This window comes from Equus quagga, chromosome 17 (genome assembly GCF_021613505.1).
Source record: "Equus quagga isolate Etosha38 chromosome 17, UCLA_HA_Equagga_1.0, whole genome shotgun sequence".
Lineage (NCBI taxonomy): Eukaryota > Metazoa > Chordata > Mammalia > Perissodactyla > Equidae > Equus > Equus quagga.
This window is the reverse complement of record NC_060283.1, coordinates 15,924,249-15,948,156: the sequence shown is the minus strand read 5'-3', so window position 1 is coordinate 15,948,156 and position 23,908 is coordinate 15,924,249. Positions and strand designations below refer to the sequence as shown.

The following is a 23,908-nucleotide window of genomic DNA, read 5'->3' as shown; positions in this document are numbered from 1 at the left end:
AAACTTCTAATATATTGTAGTCCTTCTAAACTCTACAAATATAGTGAATATAAAATATATATGCACATTCTAAAAGTAGGGGCCAGTGGTAAAAGGTCTTTCCTTTTTCAGGAGATAATAAGAACAAAAATTCTCCCTGTGAATTTTTTGTTTGTAGACAAGTCAATCTACACACAATAAGTTCTGTCACTATTCATCTGTAATTTTACATTATTTTACCAATTTCTCAATAGAGAATATCTCATGTACATACACACACATAAGAGAAAGATATACTGCTAAGAAAAGATCCATGAGAAAAAAGAGAATAAAGAAAAATAGCAGAGGAATGGTAAGAGAATGGGTTAGGAAAAGATAATGTAAATGAAGAATGCTATATTTGGTATGTGTATTCTCTGATTTCTATTTATTTTATTAGATAAAAGTGCATCTCTGCCTGGATCAGCTTTAAGAAAATGCCCAATTTTAATGATCTTACAGAATTGATTCTTTTGGGATTAACTAGTCATCCTGAATTGCAACTCCTCCTCTTTGTGGTTTTCTTACTGGTCTACATTATCACCCTAATTGGGAACATTGATATGATCGTATTAATCAGGATCAGACCTCAGCTTAACAGCCTCATGTATTTTTCCTCAGTCTACTGTTTTTTGCAGATGTGTGGTTCTCCTCTAATGCCATTCCTAAAATGTTGGACAATTTGGTATCTGAGACCAAAACCATTTCCTACCTTGGTTGTACGGTGCAGTGTTTTTTCTTCATTGCCTTTGTCCCTGTAGAAGTCTTCATCCTTGCTGTGATGGCTTTTGATAGATGCATGGCAATTTGCAACCCTCTGCTCTATGGCAGCAGAAAGTCAAGGACTGACTGTATTTGATTGATCTCTTTCCCTTACATATATGGCTTCTTCTATATGGAGTTTGATCTCCACATTGTGGACCCATGGTTTGTACTTCTGTGGAAACACTGAGTTCAATCATTTCTACTCTCATCAAAATGGCCTATGCAGGAAGCTTCATTAAAGAATACACCATGTGCACATTGGCAGGTCTCAACTTCTCTTATGCTTTATTAGTCATTATCATCTCCTGCATACTTATGCTTATTGCCATCCTAAGAATTCGTTCAGCAGAAGAAAGAAAGAAAGCCGTCTCCGTGTGTGAATCCCACTTGACAGCTGTCACCATAGTTTATGGAATTCTCTTCTTCATGTATCTCTGAAGTCCAACAGAAGAATCTACAGAATAGGAAAAAATGGTGGTTGAGTTTTACACCACAGTAACTCCTATGCTGAATCCTATGATCTACAGTCTCAGGAACAAAGATGTAAAGGAAGCCATGAGCAAAGCAATCAGTAGAACATTTTTGACTAAATAAAATAGAAAATTAAAATGCATAAGGAGACTTATAGTTCAGTAGAAAGAGTGGAAATTAACCATTTCTTTTGAATAATTTTGAGGAAATTTGTTATGCTTTCAATGAATAAATAATAATAATACACAATCAACAAGGAAAAATGGTGTAAAGTCATGATATAAAGATAAGAGAAGCATATTGTAAAGAAAACTCTCTGGGTCTATGAAATCTGATATGATGAAAACATGTGGATGATATCATCTACTGTTTTTGCCTTCCACACAATGTGAAATTCAGTAGGTTACTTTGTAAGTGGGAAAGTTTTTTCAAGGCTCTTCCACATTTCACAAGTCTACACTTTCAATTCTGATTTTAAAAGAACTGTTAGGTTCTCTTTACCTAGAATCAGTGATGGCTCAGAATTATGTGTTATTGTTTTCAAATGCTTAAATTGAATACAATTTCACCATAAGTCACTGTTATAGTTGTAGACAACATCTCTGACAATGGTATATTTTATGAAGAATGTCTTTTAAACTTTATGTAAGCAATGTTAATTAGTTTAACTATATAGTAGATGAGTTTACATTTTCAAATGTATATTAGTCAGTTAAATAAACTTCATTTACATGTGAACATAATTACAATTCCATGGTATCCATTTAAGATATTATTTATGTCTTATCTTATAATGACTATCAGAAAGTGGTAACATAATCTCATTGGCACGTGGAATTTAGAATGTGTTTCCATAAATATTTATCAACAAGTTATTTTTAGAAAATTTGGGGGGATGTAGAAATATATTTATTCTTTTTTGTCTTCTTTATGCTTTTTTTAAAGTATGTTTTGGGGGGTTGATTGTAGTAGAAACCAATTTATCCCTTCGTAGTTCTAGCACACACATTTGCAACTTGTGATATATGTCATATTTGACTTTAAAATTATTGCATTATCGTTGATATATAACAGATGTCTTATCCTTTGTTATTTTACAATATTGCTGCCTCATTATCAAAATGCTTTTATTTGAAAGAGGAAAAATTTCAGGACACAAAAACCTGAGTTTGATTATGAATGCACAAAGTCAATAACCTTTCCTGTCAGGATTCAAATCTTGTTTATGTTATTTTACTTATCAATATTCTATCAGGATATTTAAAAAATATAGCTAGATTTTTCACTAGGAATGCATAATTATGCATTCATTTTATATGCATGTATGCACATGAATATGTACATGCCTATATATCTGTGTGTCTGTATATTTGTGTTTATATCTATGTATGTTTATTTTTTTCAGCATAGTCAGCTTGATCAGTACTTTCCAGAACTTTCTATTTAGGAATTTCCCTTATGACCAAACTACTTCTTATGTAAAATTACCAGCATGATTATGTCTTTCACAATATTGTATATTATGATATACTATCTTTTTGTAGTATATTTTTTCCCCTTCTACTACATTTAAGTTTATAACTCTAACCTCTCTACTTCACCTACAACAGAACTGGTTTCTCTATTTAACTATATCCTCACCATAAATTGTAAAACTTAGTCAATTTGAAAGTAAGAACATGTCCTCATTATTATAACTTAAATATGCCTGAGTACTAGTGAAGTCAGACATTAGAATATATTCTTTGGGCATAGGAATTATTTTAATTTGTTTTGGTTTGTCTATTTTTCTATTGGGGAATTCATTTTTTTGAAATAAGTATTTGTTAATAACTGTGTATTTCAAGAATATTTTCTCACTGTACATTAAGTTCCATGAGAAAAGAAATCATTTCTGTCTTGATCATCACTTTAATACCAGTATCATAAATTCTGTGCATAGTGGGAGCTTATTAAATATTTGTTAATTACATCAATGAATTGACTATTATATATGCCACATATTTTTTTTAAAACTGTTGCTTATTTTCTAAGTTAGCTTATGATGTTTTAAAATATATTTATATCCTAAAGGATGATAAAGTCAGATAAACTAAAATTTGTCTTGATAGTTTCTTCACTAGTGTTATAATAAAAAGATCCTTTTTCAAATATAAGGTGGTAGAGTATTTTATGTTGTCCTCAAATCCAATCTTCTCGTCTTTTTTCAGTAAAAACAAAACAAAACAAACAAACAAACTAGACATGTTTCTCAGGTGCCGTTGCAGTTTTTGTGGCCAGGTGTCTAAGGTGTGTCTGAGGGCATATGAGCGGCAGTACTGTATACCATGTCCATGCCTGGCCATAAAATTGTCCCGTGGTTCATTGTTTATTTTATCTTTCTTGGTTTTTTTTGTCTGTTCACCAATTGCAAACAAAAGTCTGTGAGGCCCCAGGAGATGGTGGGGAGTCACAGGAAAAGTTTGGCTCACTGATTCACTGTAAGGAAGGTCTCATGCCAAGATCTTCGTTTACCTGTTAAATGAGTAAGAAATAAACTTCTTCAGTGCTAAGCCAACAAGATTTCAGAAATTGTTATGGCCACTAGCGTTCTTTTAACTAATATGATCAGACTGCCTAACCATTCACATAAAAGTTCATGTAATGCATACATGTTTAAAATATTTACACTTAATTTTAATCATTTAGAATTTATTTTTGTATGTGGTCTGAGGCAAAAATCTAACACTAATTTTCATAAAACATTAACCACCCTTGTGTATTTAATAATCTATCTTCCCTCACTAATTTTAGAATTTCAATAATATTATACATACACTAGTTTATATTTCCTTTGTTATATTTCTCAGCATTCTAACCTATTGTTTCATTCATTCATTCATCTAACTGAGTGAGTAACTCATTAGCTGAGTGCCTATTATGTCCTAGGTACTGTTTTAGTCATTTGTTGTTAAAGAACAAAACAGAAAAAGAAATCCTTGATCTCATGAGGCTTATATTCCAGTGATGTGAGATATACACAAACAATCATCACAATACATAAGGAAATCATATGATATGTCAGTGATCCTATACAAAATCTGGAAAAAAATTATTGTAGGATATAGGAGCAAAGGAGTGTCTCTGGCATGGGCGTGAGAATGAGGGTAGATTTTATCGAGATGGTGAGAATTAAGCAAAAATCTCATAAAGGTGGTTTAGAGATTAGCCTTGCAGGTGCTTGAGGAGTGGTGTTCTAGGCAGATGGAATAGCCAGTGGAAAGGCTTTACAAAAATTTCAAGGTTTCCAACCTAAAGCATTGTCACTATGGCCTTGGACAATGAAAAAAAATAATGGGATATGATATCAGAGGCACACTGAGGGATAAGTGGCCAATTATTTAAGATTGTTTCAGCCACTGGATGGTTTCTACTCAGAAAAATGGGAAGCTGTGGGAAGGTTGCAAGCTAAGCAGCAACATGAAATTAATGCTGTTTTAAAAAGATCAGCTCAGTTTTTGAGTTTAGAATGGAGTATAGAGTGGGAGAAAGTTATATAACTCAGGCGAGAAAGATGGTTGCTAAGACTTAGGTATAGCAGTAAAGGCTGTAAGAGGCCCTCAGATTCTGAAAATATTTTCAATATAGAGCTCTTTCTCCAAAAGGTAGAGTTGTTTGGAGGTGGCAGTCCACCACAAATTCCCATCACTCTTGTATCTAGGAACCACCATGTGAATAGCTCCCACCAATGCAATGCAAGTATATTTTATATGTGAAACTTCTAGACTGAGGTATTTACAAAGTATAGATGGTTTCCTTATCCTTTCTCCAACATGTGACAACAGGAGATAGATGCTCAAGGGACTTAGTGAACTGCATATTGTTGGAGGCAGAGGACTTAACAGCTTGAGACCCTAAAAGACAGCATGAAACAAAACCCTTCCAGGATCTGGAGTACCTGTTAATAAATCTTGTGAGTGAGAAACAAAATTCGTAATAGTATATATTTTAATACTTCTCTTTTTGTTGATTATTGTAGCTAGTAATTCCCCACACCAGATCTTCAAGAACTATACCTTTGATTTTTTTTAATTAACCCTACTGTTTTCTGTTGTCAGTTGCTGCTTTTATGTTTATGAACCTAATTTTTTCTATTTTTATATTTATTTCTTAACATTTGGAGTTAAACCCTTGATTGATCACTTTATATTTTATCTTATTTAATAATCCTAAATATTTGAGATTACATTTCAGATATGAACCATAGTATATATATTGAAATGCATAATTCCTAACATGAAACGCTTTAAATTTAAATTTTAGTTTTGCTTTCTCTTTAGATCCAATAGTTATATAAGTGCATATTTTAGTTTATAAATTGTTTTAATAATTTAATATTAATTTAAAAATGTTTGTGGTTTTAAAAAATCCTTGTACTCATTCATATCTTTCAGGTATTATGCTGGTTCTTTTGTGCTTTGCCAACATGAATTTTGGAAAGTATTCAATGGTTGCTCACAGCTTCTTACACTGAGAACCACATTTGTAATCTAAAGGTCAGAGGAATCACTTAAGGCTATTTAGTGTCTTATAGAGGTTTGCCTTAAAAATGAAACCTAACACAACATTTGCATGGATAAAAAATAATTAATTTGCACTTGAAATTAATTTTGGGTTCAGAGAACTATAGGTTACCTTTAAGATCTTGGGTCCAGGACTCCCGAGGGTAATAAACTCCTGGTTCCAGGTCACACAATTATTCTTTCAACATCCACACAGAACTCTAACTTACACATACTTACCCCATACTCTTAAATTCCAAAATACGGTTTCATTGTAAGTCAGGAGGTGCTCAACCCTATTCTACAAAGTGTCTAAGTGATACTTAGTTATGTGCCTCTCCAACCTATGCAGTTCACCTATGGAAAACCATTTAACCATTTCTTTATTCAACAAATATTTCTTGAACATCTACCATGTGCCCAGTATCATTACAGGTACTGGAGAAGGGCCAACAGCAAGGCAATTGATGTCCTTCTAATAAAAATTTCATTGCAATGGAAGAAGAATGAATTTGGGGCGAACTAGCAATTTCCTCCACAGTTCTTAATAAGCAGAAACAAACTCTTGTTGTAGGAACTGAAGGAGGCCCAGTGTGAGTGTACCATCCTGGTCAGGCCAGAAGAGGGAAAACAAATTGAGGAGTGGATATAAATTGTCAAACCACTCAATTAAAATGATCAAGTGCATGTACTGCTGTAATTATACACATTTTTGGGGGGTATAATAAGAACGTATTTTTGTTCCCTGACCATAAAGACCATTTTAGAATATGTCGTGTACATCCGTCACATAGTGTAAATAATACCCCTTTTGGGTCAGGAATTGAGATTTCTGGTTGGCCCTGTTAACAGTTACTTCTTGGGCATTAGGATTAGAAGATTACCAGTACAAACGCTGGAATCAGGAATCTAGTCCCTGATTCATTAAAAGTGTGACCTTGAGCAAGTCACTGAACCTCTCTAAGACTCTATGCTTCTTGTCTTTAAAGTGAGAATAGCAATATTTACCTCAGGAAGTAATTATGAGAATTAAATTTGCATAGTGTCTGGCATATACTAACTTCAATAAATGCTTTGTTGTCACTATTATTTAATTTTGCGGTTTTCCTTATTTATGAAATGAGGGAGTTTTTATTTATAAAATAGGTGAGGGAGTTCCTGTTTTGATTCGCTGTAATTTTAATCATAGGGGATACTGTTTCCCTTTTCACTGGAAAAGCCAAGTAGCACAGAATGTGAAGTACAGAACACAGGATTGTCTCGTGCAGGTGGAGTAACACCATCACCACGTTTAGTGTGATGCAAATCCAAAGCAAATTTCCATATTTGATCCCAGGACACAATCAAAATAACTCAAGTTTTGGGAAAATAAAATTGTGTAAATCTGTTATTAAAAAAACAAAACTCAACTGTCGACTCTTTCTCTAGAGACTTACTACTCCCAGGGTTGTGTCTAGGGGAAGCTTCTTAATTGCCTCCTTTTCCTAAGGTAAACATTTAAAGGAAACTTCCATTGCGGACTTCCAGTTTCTCTTTTTCTGTTATATGTTGTTTACCATCACTTATATAGCATTCATTTTTCAATTCTGCATCCTTACTTGGAATAGTTCTCTTCATTCTGAGGTTCACATAAAAATACATCTTATCTGGAACTATCAGGTGAAACATGTTTCTTAGATTTTATTTTTTTATTCTTTATTAGTTACCAGTAATTAACATTAATTATTCCATATATGTTATCTGTGTGTGTAGGTGTGTATTTGTGTATGTGAAGCAGAGAGAGACAGAGAGAGAGAGAAAGAGAGAGAAATTTTCTATAGATATTTGATTATTTGATTATTACAAATTATTAAATCAAACTACAATTTCCAGGAGTGCACTTAATAATAATTATGCCTTGTATATTTATGTGTTAATGTGTAATATCTATTTTCATTAAAAAACACACAATGAAATTAATACTGTTATTACGGTTCCATCATATTAAGGCATAATAAAATTAAAGACAAAACAGAACAAAAACAAAACCTGCCCAAGTTCATAAAATAAGTCATGGAGCCAATATCCAACCAAGGTCTGAAATAAAAACAGAATTCTTTCACTGGACTATTTAATATTTCCTCATGCCTAGTCTGGGGGAAAAATCCACATTTATTGGTAATTTAATTTGAAATACAGAGGGATACGATATGGGAAGTTTGCGTATATATTTTTCCTTTTAGATGGTGAGGAAATTCCTCTAAGTGTTTATGAGGTCCCCAAACCCTCTGCTTTTTTCCAGACCTCATACCCTCTAAGATCAGACCTAAATATTCCACTTTCTGCTTGAGTCCACCATCACTCCCTGTTACCTGGCTAACCACCACTCAGGTTTTCATGTATTTAGCTTCTGTGAAGTACTAACACCACCATCTTTTATATCTTTTTTTGTGCTGAGCCAGTCTTGATACTGTGCACTCAGATCTGACTTTCCAAATAAGAATTCCTCTGTTGCCAATTTCTGAAAAATGCATAAAAGTGAAAAACACAGGCAGCTGCAGCCATATTCTGTTGATTCAGATATAAGTATGATCTGTTGACATGTTTGTGATCTCTTTTCAGGTGCAGAATCTCTCTTCATTTTTGCATTTCCTCTATTATCTATGATGGTGTCTAAAATACATATTTTATTAATTTTTGTTTGTATATGAACCTGTCAAACTTTAAAAATACAATGTTTTCTTGTTTAGGGAATTCATGTGTCTCAAAAGTTAATACATTTTTTTAATAAACTAGCATTGCTTGGGCAGTTTATCTGTGACCTATTTTTCTTGTCCCTGTTCCTGTGGACTGCACACGCTCAAGCAGCCCACAATAATGTTTCAGAAAAGCCAGGGCAAATGCGCAAAACACATTTCGCCTCCTTTCCAGAACTTTGATGAGTATATCTTAAGCTGAGAGCATAGTAACACACACTACAGATTATATATCCAACAGAGAAGGAGAATATTTTATCAAGTTATTTTCCTGCTTGGTATATTTTTTTGTTTACTTTTTCCCAAGAAAATTAAAACAATTTTTTGAGGGTGAAAGATAAGGCTTAACAACCAGTTTCTAATTTTTGTGGACTTCAATGTTTAAAACTTCGTTTAAAATTGTTTATGTTTATATCACAAAGATTTCACAGAAGTTCAAATGAGAAAAGAAATGTTACACTTTTGCGTATTTATCCAAAGAACGTGACAATGCTAATTCAAAAAGATGTATGCACCCCTATGTTCATTACAGCATTATTCACAATAGCCAAGAATTGGAAATATCTTAAGTGCCCATTGCCAGATGAATGGATAAAGATGTTGTGATATATGCATAATGGAATACTACTCAAACACAAAAAGATGAAATCTTGCCATTTGTAATAACATGGATGGATTTGAGGATGTTATGCTAAGTGAAATAAGTCAGATGGAGTATACCAAATACCATTTGATTTCACTCATATGTGGAAGATAAAATAGCAAAGATAAGAGTTATAAAGATAAAAAACAAAAACAAACCAACGCATACATACAAAGAGGCAATTGGTGGTTACCAGAGGACAAGGGATGTTGAGAGAGGGTGAAAGGGGTAAACAAGCTTATTTGTATGGGGATGGAGGGCAATTATTTTTTTGACGGGGGAACAAGATGCAGTCTATACAGAACTTGAAATATAATGATATACACCTGAAACTTATATAATGTTATAAACCAATATTACTTCAATAGAAAAATTAGGAAGAATTGAGTCATCACAGGTGGTATATGCATGCACAGCAGCAGTTTGTAATACATTTACTTTACACTGTTGAGAGCAAAGCAGCACCATCTATCATATTCACTTAATTGCTGGTCATAATGCAACTGATTTATAATTTTATTTGCATTTGTTATTCATTTTTTAGCTTTATGAAAGTTGCATTAGTGCCACACGTGATTACTGCATATATTTGAGGATAATAAATAAACCCAAATTAAAAGAGACTTTCATATTACTACTTTTCACCCTGTGATTTCACATTTTTATTTCTAAGAGACTCACAAATATATTCCTTTAAAATGGCAATTTTAATTTTGTAAGATGAATGATTCATTCGTAGATAAAGAGTTTTGGTCAATTTTTAAATACACATGCTATGATATGAATGGTGAGCTCAACAATAACACAGTGATTGCTATTGATTTTTACTTTAATATAATTTTATTCATAGTATAATTTTCATTTTTATTCGTTTATTTTTTTTTTTTTTGAGGAAGGTTAGCCCTGGGCTAACATCTGCTGCCAATCCTCCTCTTTTTGCTGAGGAAGCCTGGCCCTGAGCTAACATCTGTGCCCATCTTCCTCTATTTTATATATGGGACACCTACCACAGCATGGCATGCCGAGCAATGCCATGTCCCCAGCCGGGACTGAACCGGCAAACCCTGGGCAGCCAAAGTGGAACGTGTGAACTTAACCGCTGCGCCACCAGGCCGGCCTGACTTTAATATAATTTTAGAAAAACTTCTACTTTATGCATAATAGATTGATGCTCACCTACAACTCAATGTGATCCCATGTATTCTCAAAGCTTAATTTATCTCTAATATCTGTGTATGCTTAAATCCAAATGGTCACGTTAAATTGACTATTGAAATACTCTTTGAAGGGAGAATGAAGCTCATAAAGGTAACAAGAAACTGTGGGACTGGGACGGATGGGGACAAGATAGTGAGATTATCCAGAATGGTGGTTCTCTTTACATCATGAAACAAAGGATTGTATTTTATTTATAAATTTTTTCATATGTGGCCAAATTACTTTACTGAAATATAATTGACATATATCCTTGTGTTAGTTTCAGTTGTACAACATAATGATTGAATATTTGTATATGAGGTGAAATGATCACTACAGTAAGTCCAGTTAATAACAGTCCCCATACATAGTTAAAGATTTTTTTCTTGTGATGAGGACTTTTAAGATCTACTCTCAGCACCTTTCAAATATGCAATATATTATTAACTATAGTCACCATACTGTATATGATATCCTTGTGATTTATTGATTTGAGAACTGGAAGTGTGTACTTTTTGACTGCTTTCACCCATTTTGTCCACCGCCCAACCCCAGCCTCTGTCCACCACCAATCTGTTCTCCCTACCTATGAACTTACTTTTTTTAAGATTCCTCATATAAGTGAGACCATCCTGTATCTTTCTCTGTTTGACTTATTTCAAGTAGCATAATGCCCTCAATGCCCATCCATGTTGTTGCAAATAGCAAGATTTCATCTTTTTTTGGCTGAGTAATGTCCCATTGTATATGTATATATATGCCACAACGTTTTCCATTCACCCTTTAGTGGACATTTAGGTTGTTTCCATGTCGTGGCTATTGTAGATAATGCTGCAATGAACATTGGGGTGCATATAACTTTTTGAATTAGTGTTTTTCTTTTCTTAGGATAAGAAAGTGGAATTGCTGGATCATATAAAAGGTCTATTTTTAATTTTTTTCAGGAATTTCCATACCGTTTTCCATGGTGGTTATACCAATTTACACTAATTTATATCCCCATTAACAGTGCACGAGTCCACTTTTCTCCACATCCTCACCAACACTTGTTATTTCTCATCTTTTTGATAATATCCATTCTAACAGGTGTGAGGTGATATGTCACTGTGTTTTTGATTGGCATTTCCCTGATGATATTTGATATTGAGCACTTTTTCTTGTATCCATTGGTCACTTGTAGGTTTTCTTTGGAAAAATGTCTATTCAGATCCTCTGTTCATTTTTTTAAATTGGATTGCTTACTTTTTTGCCCTTTAGTTGAATGAGTTCTTTATATATTTTGTATGTTGACCCCTTATCAGATAGATGATTTACAAATATTTCCCCCCCTTTAGTAGGTTGTCTTTTCAGTTGTTGATGGTTTCCTTTGCCGTGCAGAAGCGTTTTATTTTAATGTAGTCCCATTTAATTATTTTTGCTTTTGTTTCTTTTGGTTTTGGAGTCAGGTCCAAAAAATCATCACCATCTTTTAATCACAAACCAAATAATTTTAGTGATAAATTTATCAACTAGGTACAAGGTTTTCAGCCTACACATAAATAAGTTCCAAGGCATTTAATCCAATTTTAGACAACTTTGCTATTATTCTAAAAAACTTTAAAGCCTCAATTTCTCAATAATTAGCCTGAAACTCTGGAGTATCTAAGTCTCCATCTAATATGCTTTGGTTGGTAACTTTCTTGTTTCTCCTTGGAAAACTTCTCTTTACAAATGAAGTGTGTGGCAAGCAATGGATTACCTTTGTGATAAGAGTCTATTTTCATATAGCAATGAAGTTTACCTTCCTGCCTTCTCTTATCTTTCCTGCTCATACCCAGTGATAACTATGGATTAGGTCCATCAAGCTGTAGTTAAACTATAATCCTGGAGGTTAAAACAAGCATTTTAGGAATAATCATTGTCCCTGGAAATGATATTTAACCTCTTCAGCGGATGTCAAAATCCCATTTCCAACAAATTCATTGTCCTGTTGAAAAGCTATCTCCAGATTCTTACTGGACAGAACTATACTCTGTGTTCTAAAGAAAGTGAAAGTTCATTGATGTTGATAGAATCTCTCTTTCTCCTTTGCAGGCTAAGTAAATGCTAGCTAGACTAAATGTAACAGCTTTCCCACTAAACTTCTCATAGTTTATCTTTATTAAGTAGATTGTCTATCTCTAAGAGATTGGATAGGATATGGAGATTTCTCACTGTTATTTGATGAATGAACACTTGTGAAGAGTTCTCCATAATACCTATTAACATCACTTGTCTTTTTGCAGGAAAATAATTTGTGAAATATTGTTCTGGGAAAAGGTTGATATGCTACCAGCCATATTTGAAAGTATAATTGCAAAATATTCAAGAAGCTTTTCTAAAACTCCACAGAATCTCCAAAGAAGAGTCGATCATTCCCCAATTTCTTCCCCCATTATAACTCTGGAAGAACATATCATGGTTTTAGAGAGTTTAATTATATTAATACTGCTATAAATAAGGACACTAATTTTTTTGGCTTACTCATTTTGATTCTTCAGGACATAACAGATAATGATATCTAGTAGATTATAAGTAGATGTTTGATTTGCAAAAGAGTCTATATTCAGGGAATATGCATAATGTATGAATGTTTATAAGTAGTTTACCATTTTAGACTTGGCTTTGACGACAACTGTGATGAGTTTGTCCCTCTTCAATTTAAATGACTGCAAGTATGAAGTTACATTAAACATAATTTTTCATACGGCATTTAAGGCTGATGAATTATTTGGTTAAGAGGCTTCCTTCTCTAATAATGGAGAACAGATGGAAGCTGCTATAACCCTCTGTAAATATCTTAAAAATGTGAAACTACCAAACATGCCAGTATTGGAAACAAGGAATGTCTAAGAGGTAGTCTTGGAAATTTGCCTAATCACAATATTTAGTACTGGCATATTTCAATCACAATATTTTGTATAACTGCTATATAACTGCCTGTGTATTTATTCATCTTAGCAAACTTCAGAGAGCCTGTTATTTAGCAAGTATTCACAAAAGATTTGCTGAAAAGAACTGCAAACTGCAGTTATAAATATTTAATAAAGGAAGCAATGACAGGGAGCATGGATAAAGATACAAATTATAAATAATCAATATCTGATTTTAAAATTTATTTCTTTTTAGTTACAACAAGTTTTGTAGCTAATACTGACTTATGACTGAGAAAATGCTCAATTTCACCGATGTGACAGAGTTTATTCTTTTGGGACTAACTGGTCATCGAGAATGGCAAGTTCTCTTCTTCATCATTTTCCTAGTAGTCTATCTCATCACCATGGTGGGTAATATTGGCATGATCATGTTAATTAAGGTCAGTCCACAGCTTAACAGTCCCATGTACTTTTTCCTCAGTCATTTGTCATTTGTTGATGTTTGGTTTTCTTCCAATGTCACCCCTAAAATGTTGGAAAACTTGTTATCGGAGACAAAAACTATTTCTTATGCAGGTTGTTTGATCCAGTGTTTCTTCTTCATTGCCCTTGTCCATGTAGAAATTTTTATTCTTGCTGTGATGGCCTTTGATAGATACGTGGCAATTGGGAACCCTCTGCTCTATGGCAGCAAAATGTCAAGGATTGTCTGTATTCGACTGATTTCTTTCCCTTACATATATGGTTTTCTGACCAGTCTGGCAGCAACGTTATGGACTTACGGCTTGTACTTCTGTGGGAAAATTGAGATCAACCACTTCTACTGTGCAGACCCACCTCTCATCAAACTGGCCTGCGCTGGGACCTTTGTAAAAGAATATACAATGATCATACTTGCAGGCATTAACTTCACATATTCTCTGACTGTAGTGATCATTTCATATCTGTTCATTCTCATTGCCATTCTACGGATGCAGTCAGCAGAAGGAAGGCGGAAGGCCTTTTCCACCTGTGGGTCCCATTTGACAGCTGTCATCATATTTTATGGAACTCTTATCTTTATGTATCTCAGACATCCCACAGAGGAGTCTGTGGAAGAGGGGAAAATGGTGGCTGTGTTTTATACCACAGTGATCCCTATGTTGAATCCCATGATCTACAGTCTCAGGAACAAAGATGTGAAAGAAGCCATGAACAAAGTGATCAGCAGGACATGTTTGACACAATAAAATAAAATTGAGTTAATTTTGTCTTCTATGTTTGATAAATATCTGTTTATCAACTGAATATTGTTCAGTTATAAGAGAAACTCTCAAATTCAAAGAAAAAAATTACAATGACTCATTCCTATAGATGTAAGTAGCAAAGATTAATTAAAAAATAATAATTAACTTAAAAGATTATTTGAATCAAAATTCATAGGTACACTAATTGGACATAATATTATTCACAGTGTATGTAAAATTGTGTTAAGTGTAGTTATTGGAAGAACTCATAAATGAGTTCAAATAAAGAAATATTAATTTTGAGGTACCCTTTTTGGAGTCAAACATGATTTCCTAGACTATTTTCTATATACACATGTTCCTTGACCTACATTTCACATGAAATATATAATTTCATGAGAAAAAGAATAATAATTCCTCTATCTTTCATGACTACAGGATGTCGATGGACCCTGATTTACCTAAAGTGTTCTGTAATGATTATACATACATGGATTTTTGAAAATGAAATTGTACTCAGAAATTTTAACTAGTGTCTCAATACAATCACAAGATTTATCTTCGGTATGCCTTGTTCAATAGTTAACAATGTTTGTCTTTTAATAATCTGTTTAATTATCCTAATTCTACTCCTAGGTTTGGAATCTGGTATATATTTCTTGATGCTAAAAGGGTGAAATTTCTCTAACAAATGGCTTTCCTGTCCTCATAATAAAAAAATGAACCAGTGTGAATTTTCTGATGTTTAAAATATGACTTTTGGTCACAGTGCATTGTCTTGTTAAACCTTTGATTGATAATGATTTGAAACTATTGTTTGATCCCAGTTTCTTCTCATGTTACATTGTTTGGTTCTTTACTTAGCAGCTTAAATCAAACTTTCAGTGCCTAGAGTGGATCTAGTAGATGAGAAGCACTGTTTAACCAAATGATCATGCATTCATATTTGACCAATGCAGTTCAAAATAGTATCCCATTTGGGCCTGGTTGAAAATCTTCAAAAGATTACTGTTCAATTTATCTAGATTGGTGCATCTATAGAATACTTAAACTACCTTCCATTCTTGCTACAGGTAGAATACAGATTTGTCTACCTTTCATTACTTTTTCTAACCTACCAGCATAATGGCAAATGGGTATTAGAAGTGATTCCTGATGAGTGAGTTTATTTGCAGGTAATTGCTAATCCAGTTAAAGGGGATGCACAATTGATTCTGTGCAGGAGGACTGAGCAGTAGCATATTGTTGTGGTAAAACAACTGGCAAGATGGACTAATTCACAGCTGTATTGTTACCCCCGCTAATTTACTAATTAACTGTAAGCAACTATCCCTTAAATGGAACTGAAGAAAGGCAGATGGTGGTGGGGGGAAGGGACTTCTCTTTCATAACTTTAGATTCTGGGCAGACAGAAAGGGCACCATTGGCTGGTATTGGAAATTATGTTAACAAAGCTTTTTATGTTTTTGAGCCACCCAAATTTGCTTATAAAGAATTAATCTCAAGAACAAAAGTAAGTATGCTCAAATAACAACTGCTTTCACAGAGACTAACATTATAACCTGACATTCTAAGACTATACTTTCTGGCATTCTTACGAATGCTAGATATTCCTCAGTCTCTGCTATTTCATTTTTTCTTTTGGAAATAAAGCACTGGCCATCTAGCTATTGACCACAGTTCCCATCTTTCCTTCCTAGCCAAGTATACAACCCTTTAATGGAATTTTGGCAATGAGCTGTCAGTAGAAAGTTATCTGCAAGACCTAATGGTCATCTCCTCAAGGTTAAAACCACTAGATCTGGACTTTTTCCTCCCCCTTCCCACTTGAAAATGTTGTTACTGAAATGGTTGCCCTACACCCACACGTGGAAGCCACATATTGAGGATCTAATTGCCTTACCCAAAGCCCTCATTCACACTGTTGCTTGAGAAAGGAATAAAATTCTATCTTATTAAGTCACTATATTTGGGGGGTTAACTTGTAATAGCACTTAGCCAGAATCCTAATTCTCCCTCCAAGTGTTCTCATAATATTTTCCAGAAACATGATCATTGACATCTCACCTCTACATCCTACTACTTGCTAAGGCAACTTTTGCTTTGAGGATGATCGAGTCTCCTCAAATGCTTGCCTGGTCTCCTGGTATCGAGCGAAGTGCTTCTGATTCTCTGCCTAAACAAGAAGGAGGTAAACACTCAAATTTCTGGTCTTAGATATTAAGTGTATCTTTTTTGCCTCACTGCCTGATGAGTCCTTGAAATTGTCATGGTCTCCAATAGTCACATTAGTTGGCTATGAATCTCTTTTGTCCCAACTTGTAGGCCACATCTTTCTACTAGCATTTCCAGATACGTACAAGTTCCGTTTTTGGACTTAGGAATTCTTAGCCATTTCTTTGCAACGTATTTGTAAGTATAGACTAAATAAGTTATTGTTACTTATTATGGGTTGAATTGTGTCCCCAAAAAAGATATTTTGAAGCATTAACCCCAAGTACTTCAGAATGACATTATTTGGAAATAAAGGCATTGTAGATATAATTGGTTAATGTGAGGTCATGTTGGAGTAGGGTAGGCTGTTAATCCAATATGACTGATGTCCTCAAAACAAGAAGAAAGTTTGGACACAGGCACAGAGGGAAGGTGGCCATGTGAAGACAGAGGCAGAGATTGGATTCATGCTCCCACAAGCCATGGAGTGCCTGGAGCTACCAGAAGCTGGAAGAGGCAAGGAAGGAAGTTCTCCTAGAGCTTCAGACAGAGCGAGTTCCTGCCAATAACTTGATTTCAGATTTTAGACTCCAGAACTGTGAGAGAATAAACTTTTGTTGTTTTAAACCACATGGTTTGCAGTACTTTGTTAAGGCAGGCTGATAAAACAAATACATCACTGTTTCGTTGCCATATTGGAACTCTGGTTTTTCTATGAGGCTTTTTTTTTAGTCTCCAGGGCTATACTCTAGGAAGGTAAGCTATCATCCTTTCAGTTCTTCAAATTTATCTGAACATTCTTCTGATAGCTGTGCAGTTTTGTAACAAGCTCACCTTATTCTGGTATGCTACACAGAGGTAGGGGTGCAAGGTCCCTTTCCAAAGATTCAATAACTTTAAAACCTACATTGCCTGCCAATCTCAAGTTGAGACTTTACTACTTGTCAAGAAAATGGCTCATTTATCATTCTGAGTTTTTTCCCACTTTTCAGTTTACTGTATAATCTCTATGCTCTTCTCTTACCTATTTGATGTTATGCTTGGAATTACAAAATAAGCAAAACTGAAAAAACAGCAACAAAGATATTTTCCTTACTTGAGTTTGTGTCCTCAGCAATTGACAATCATGACTTTTAAGATTATTTTCTCTGCTATGGTGCTCTCTCCCCCAAAAAAGAAATCAATTTAAGAACTTGAAAGTCATATTTGTAACACATTGCTTTCTCTCCAGTATTAATACCATTTGTATCCACTGAAAACATCTCATCGCTGCTTTAATGTTGACTGTGGAGTACGATGAGGCCTATGTAAATTTTTAAAATACATAGTTTAATATGACAATATTGATGTCTTCACATAAACCTAAAATCTAAACTTAATCATGAAAAATATACAAAGATAATTTGAATGACTTAAGTTAAACTGGTTATCACAGACTTCAGATTGGCTTCTATACAGTAATTCATTCTGCCAGTATTTCCCAAAATACAATGCATAATGTAGTTTTATACGTTACACAGACCTTTGCTTATTTGAAATGTTTGAGTGTTTACTTTTTTTTATTTTCTATTTATGGTGCTTGGAACACATTTTTTCCATTTGCAGTGGTTATATAAAGTTTAGTTTTCAGATTTATTTAAATAAAGTTGTGAGTCAGTTTAAGAAAAATATGCTAAGCCAATAATAAATGTGATATGTCAATGCAGGAAAAATCATAAAGCATAATAATAACAAAAGACAGAAAAAACAACCCTATGGTAAGTCACCACAATCTCACACACACACATGTGCACGCACACGCACAATCTCTGCCTATCATATATATGCATATATAGTTACTATATACATATTATACAGTATAATATATGTATATATAATATACAATTATATATATATATACACATAAAGTACAGCAACTTCTTGGGGTACAATTGCCTATCACACACTACATCCTATGGGGTTTATATATGCTCCCACATTTTAATTTTTTTAGAGTACAGTAATTTCTGCAATTGTCCAAGACTATTAAGTGATTCAAATGAGACTGAAAATTCTGTAAGTCTGTTGTGAAAGTCTCTGTTGTTATACTATTGGTTAATTTTAGTCATAAAATATTCAACCAGATTTGGAGGGAACTCAGATATCCAATGTGTTTCCTGCATTGTTCAGTGAACTGTGATTCTAGAATAGAACCAATTTTGAGTTCCTGAGCTTTATGAGTACCACTCACCCAGAAATGAATGATGTCAAAGTAAATTTTCATCTTTTTCCCACTACTCACAGGTGGTTTTGAAGAAGAAGATAGAGATGTTATCTCATGTCACTTAGCTAGAAGTGATGAAACTTTTGTTTGAACTCAAGACCATAAGAGTCCAAGAACTAGCTTCTTTCTATTTCACTGAGATGCCATAGCTTGAATGCAGGCAGATTTTGATTGCTGGCTATGACTGGGTCTGAATTGTGAGCCTTTTAGTGAGATGGAAGCAGGAGTGACAGAATAAACAGGGGGGATCAGTTCATGATAGGAAAGGGCTCATAGGTAACCTTGGCATGTACCACTGGCATGGCATTTTATTCATTTGATGAGGAAATTCATTTTTCTCATGTTTGTTCATTTTGTTCATTGTTTATTGTGCATGACTTCATTGCCAAATGAACAAAATGTATTTCCTAGGTCTCTAGATCTGTTCTAATACCTATTATAGTACATAGGTTATAGTAACACAGTCTTATAATTCAATCCATTGATTTTAGAATCCATTCACCTTCTACTTGTCTCATTTTTGGAGGAGGTCATCCAGAGGAGGCAACTGCCAGTTGACTCTCCAGCTGGTTCTGGGTAATCATAGGCTCCTCATGTCCTATTCTGTCCTGGAATGTATGTTTCAATGGCTTCTCACCATTCCCACAGTGGGAACTGTTCCAAGGAAAATAGCCTTGAGAGAGTAAGGTGTTAAGACCACCTGGATGGTATATGTGACCTAGCTCAGTTAAGACCTCTACATAAACATTTAAGATTCTGGTGGATGGGTGTGGAGATCTCATCTTGCAGCCACCCAAGGCAAGCTGCATATGTAAGTTCCCTTGCTTATTAAAACTGCCACCTATCAACCTGGAGGGGTCTACCTCTTTCTTTTTTTCTTTTTTTTTCCTGAGGAAGATTGGCCCTGAGCTAACTACTGCCAGTCCTCCTCTTTTGGCTGAGGAAGCTTGGCCCTGAGCTATCCATGCCCATCTTCATCTACTTTATACATGGGATGCCTACCACAGCATGGTTTGCCAAGCGGTGCCATGTCCGCACCCGGGATCCAAACCAGGGAACCCCGGGCCTCTGAGAAGTGGAATGTGCAAACTTAACTTCTGGGCCACTGGGCCAGCCACAGGTCTACCTCTTTCTTTGGTCTCTCTTTGCCCTCCTTGTACAGGGACTAGTTTCAGATTTCACCAGAGAAACTCCTGAGATTGTGAACTAACACTTATTTAGAAAAATGTTTCAATTTAAAGCCACAGAAACAACTCAAAATGGCCTAATAAAAATAAATAAAAGGGGCCGGCCCAGAGGGGCTGTTGTTAAGTGTGCACGTTCTGCTCGGCAGCCCTGGGTTCGTCAGTTAGGATCCAGGGTGCGGATTTGGCACCACTTGGCAAGTCATGCTGTGGCAGGCATCCCACATATAAAGTAGAGGAAGATAGGCACAGATGTTAGCTCAGGGCCAGCCTTCCTCAGCAAAAAGAGGATTGGCAGCAGATGTTAGCTCAGGGCTAATCTTCCTCAGAAAAAAAATAAAAAAATAAATAAAAACTAAATAACAGTCAAGTTGTTTTGTTTTTATTTTTCAATAAAATTACACTGGTATGTTACAAGACTTAAGAGCAGAAAATGTAACCAGACTTCACAAGAAACCAGTACTTGGGCCTTGCACAGTAGGTACAAAGATAGCTACACTCTTTCATTTTTTGAGCCCACATGGATTTCTCCTGTCTAAATTTATTTTTCTTTCTCTACAGACTAGTTTTCTGTTTCTCAGTGCACAAGGAAGTCTGTAGTTTTCCATTGTAATGGAAAACTCAGCTTCAGCCCAGGCTTAACCTAAGTGATCAGTTGAGACTCACTAGAATTACAGGATTACAATTTCGAATTTCCTTGAAAGACATCTGATTGGCTTATCCTCAGTCAAGTGACCACTCCAATATACTGTGCTCATAGGGGTAGAATCACTAGTACAACAATGGATGTCACATTTGACTTCTGTGAGGAGGGAGGTTCTCAGAGGGGAAGGGTCATTGTAAACAGGAAAGAAGTCTAAATTATGTTCATTTTGTTTGCTACTGACTCATTCCCTCACTTTTCCACCATCATTCAGAATGGTTATGGGGTCATATTAGACACTAAGAGTGAAAAATTGTAGAAGACAAATGTGTCCTACAGTATCCCAGGAATTAAGCATGTGAGGTTGAAAGCCTAAACTGTGTATCCAAGCCAAATTTAAGCATGTCATGACACACTGGCAGATCAGTGAGGCAGAAGTGATATTTGCACTAGACTCTGGCAGACTTCACAAGAAAAATAATCAGGACTGATAATTTGTCCTTTGTTTATTTTTAACAGATTTAAGACATTTCTTTTCCATACTGGTACTGCTTTATCCTACATTAAAGGACTCCACAAGGTACCTGTGGCTAGTAACTCAAGCTACTGGAATTTTTGCCTTGATTGCACATTAACTGTCTTAATCACTCTTCTCTGACACTTTAGCACTCTGAGTCTCACTAACTCATATTGAAATTAAACATTTATTTTTGTAATTGTTTGATGGATATCTGCCTCTTCTACCAGACTATTAAGCACTATCAGACAAGGAATGTGTTTGTTTTTGCTTTCTAAGGATGGCACACAATATCAAGCACATGGTAGACATTGAACATTTGAATTTCTAAGTGAAAAAATAACTCTATTACTTTACACTTGAAGGTTTAAGTGGGTTTTGGATTATGTTGCTTTACAATCACCCCAATATAGAGCTACATTCTGGAATATGACAGCAACCACATCTATCATTTGGTACTAAGCTGTTCCTTTCTGTCCTCCAGTCCATTGTAATTTCTGCATATCCTCAAAACTTCAAAGGATATTTGTAAAATACAGCTTTGCCTAGGGAATTTAAGGATAGGCCTGCTTTTTTTGCTTTGATAGGGTAATAAAAGGGAGAATGTCTTTCCAAAAGTGAATCCTGACTATCAGATCCCCATAGTGAAAAGTTACGTATTTTCCAAGTACATAATAATAGAGTAATTTCAAGGAGTCATCGGTAGTGAATCTAATGGTGGTCAGAAGTGGAGTGAAGCATGAATGTTAACAGACAGGATGCAGTTGAGAATCAGGTTATGACATAAAATGACAGGGAGATGGACAAGAAACTTATTTCATCACCTTCCTTGCCTCCTTCTCTGTCCTCCACTAATTTACAAAACAGAAACAGTTTTGTAAGCAGAAGATAAATCTCATTATCTGTTGAATAGGAACAATCCAGGTCAAAGCTATCAGTGTTACATAGCCAAACAGCAGCAATTTGTTAAAAAATTAAATTTCACCCATTCAAATATTTCATCTTATTACAGACTATATGAAAAATAGAACTTTCATACAAAATAATTTTACTCATATGACGAATGGTAACAATGAATTTATTCCATCGAAAGATTATAAAAACAACATAGCTACATGTAACATGGTTCCATGTCAGGCATTATCCTAAGTCATTTCTTAAACTTTGTTAGAGGCAGGACATCACACTTTTCAATGGCTTTCCTCAAGGCATTTTTTTACCTCTTGGTTCCTCAAGCTGTAGATCATGGGCTTCAACATGGGAATGACCACTGTGTAGAACACAGAGGCCATTTTGTCTGTGTCAAGGGAACGGTTTGATCTTGGCTGCAGATACATGAAGATCAGAGTCCCATAGAATATAGTCACTGTGGTCAGATGAGAAGCACAAGTTGAGAAAACTTTGCGCCTCCCTTCTATAGATTGGATTCTCAAAATGGCAGCCACAATGTATAAGTAAGAAATAAGGACAGTGGCCAAAGAGCTGATCATGTTGAATCCAACAAACATAAAAATCAAGATTTCTTTAAGTCTGGTGTCTGAGCAGGCAAGGGTCATCAGTGGGACGTCATCACAATAGAAGTGTTGATGATATTGGGGCCACAAAAGACCAGTTGGAAAGTAACTACTGTGTGGAGCAAAGCAACAGAAAAGCTGTATAAATAGGGGCCCATTACCAGCTGTATACACACCTTTTGGGACATGATCACCATGTAGAGAAGAGGATTGCAGACAGCCACATAGCGATCGTAAGCCATTACTGCAAGAAGGAACATCTCCAATATCAGGAAGTTCAGGAAAAAGCCCAGCTGTGTTGCACATGCATAGAAAGATATAGACCTGTGATTGGTCAGGAGAGTCTCCAGGAACTTGGGAGTTATTGATGAGGAGTAACATAGGTCTACAAGGGCCAGAGTACTTAGAAAAAAGTACATAAGTGTGTGAAGCTGAGTATCCAATCGGATTAGTGAAATCATCCCGCCATTCCCTACCAAAGTTAGAGTATATACTACTAAAATGAGCAGAAAGAGAATTCTTTCAATCTCTCTATCGACTGAAAAGCCCAAAAGAATGAACTCCATCACCCTGGTGCTATTCCTTTCAGTCATTTAGTCCAGTTTCTCAACTGCTGAAAAAAGACAAGACAGAGCCAGAGAAAAATTATTGGGACTAAGGAATTGTCATCAGACACCAATTTTCGTGTGATTTAGCTTGAGAAACTATTGTTCGTTGAAGTAGAATATCAGAACAAATGCATCCCATTTCAAACTCTCCTCTCTTGCTACTTACAGTTTTGTGAGGTCAAAAATTGAGGGTCAGTAAAAATAAATCAACTGAAGGCTACACAGTGAAGATTAAAAAAAAAAACCTCTATATGTTTGTAAAGATATTTAATATTTTATATTTAGATGATATAAACTTATATTGATAATAAGAAGAAAACACATTTTTATTTCCTGCTCCCTTATTTTCTCTTGGTGAAGCAAAACTTTAATGTACTAATTTTATACCTTTTTGTTAGATTTTTTAATTCTAGTTTAACAAATATGTATCATGCTAAATGAAAAGTTAAACAGGATATCAATGGGGAGAAAAAAG

At 34.9% G+C, this 23,908-nt stretch overlaps 2 protein-coding genes and 1 pseudogene across 2 annotated transcripts; 2 read left to right on the top strand and 1 right to left on the bottom strand.

Moving 5' to 3' along the window:
- The first annotated feature begins 455 nt into the window (after positions 1–455).
- LOC124229642 (olfactory receptor 5M3-like) lies at positions 456–1,377 on the top strand (annotated as a pseudogene).
- Positions 1,378–13,548: 12,171 nt separating this feature from the next.
- LOC124229464 (olfactory receptor 5M3) lies at positions 13,549–14,493 on the top strand. Its single transcript, XM_046644673.1, has one exon. The coding sequence runs from the start codon at positions 13,549–13,551 to the stop codon at positions 14,491–14,493; it is 945 nt and encodes a 314-aa protein (XP_046500629.1).
- A 7,968-nt stretch (positions 14,494–22,461) lies between these two features.
- Positions 22,462–23,418, bottom strand: LOC124229098 (olfactory receptor 1038-like). The gene is given in 3 exon segments (XM_046644203.1): positions 22,462–22,527; positions 22,529–22,896; positions 22,899–23,418. Coding segments are annotated over 3 exon segments (954 nt in total).
- Positions 23,419–23,908: the final 490 nt, after the last annotated feature.

Coding starts and splice junctions, on each gene's coding strand:
- LOC124229464 (XM_046644673.1), top strand. CDS start 13,549: ATGACTGAGAAAATGCTCAATTTCACCGATGTGACAGAGTTTATTCTT.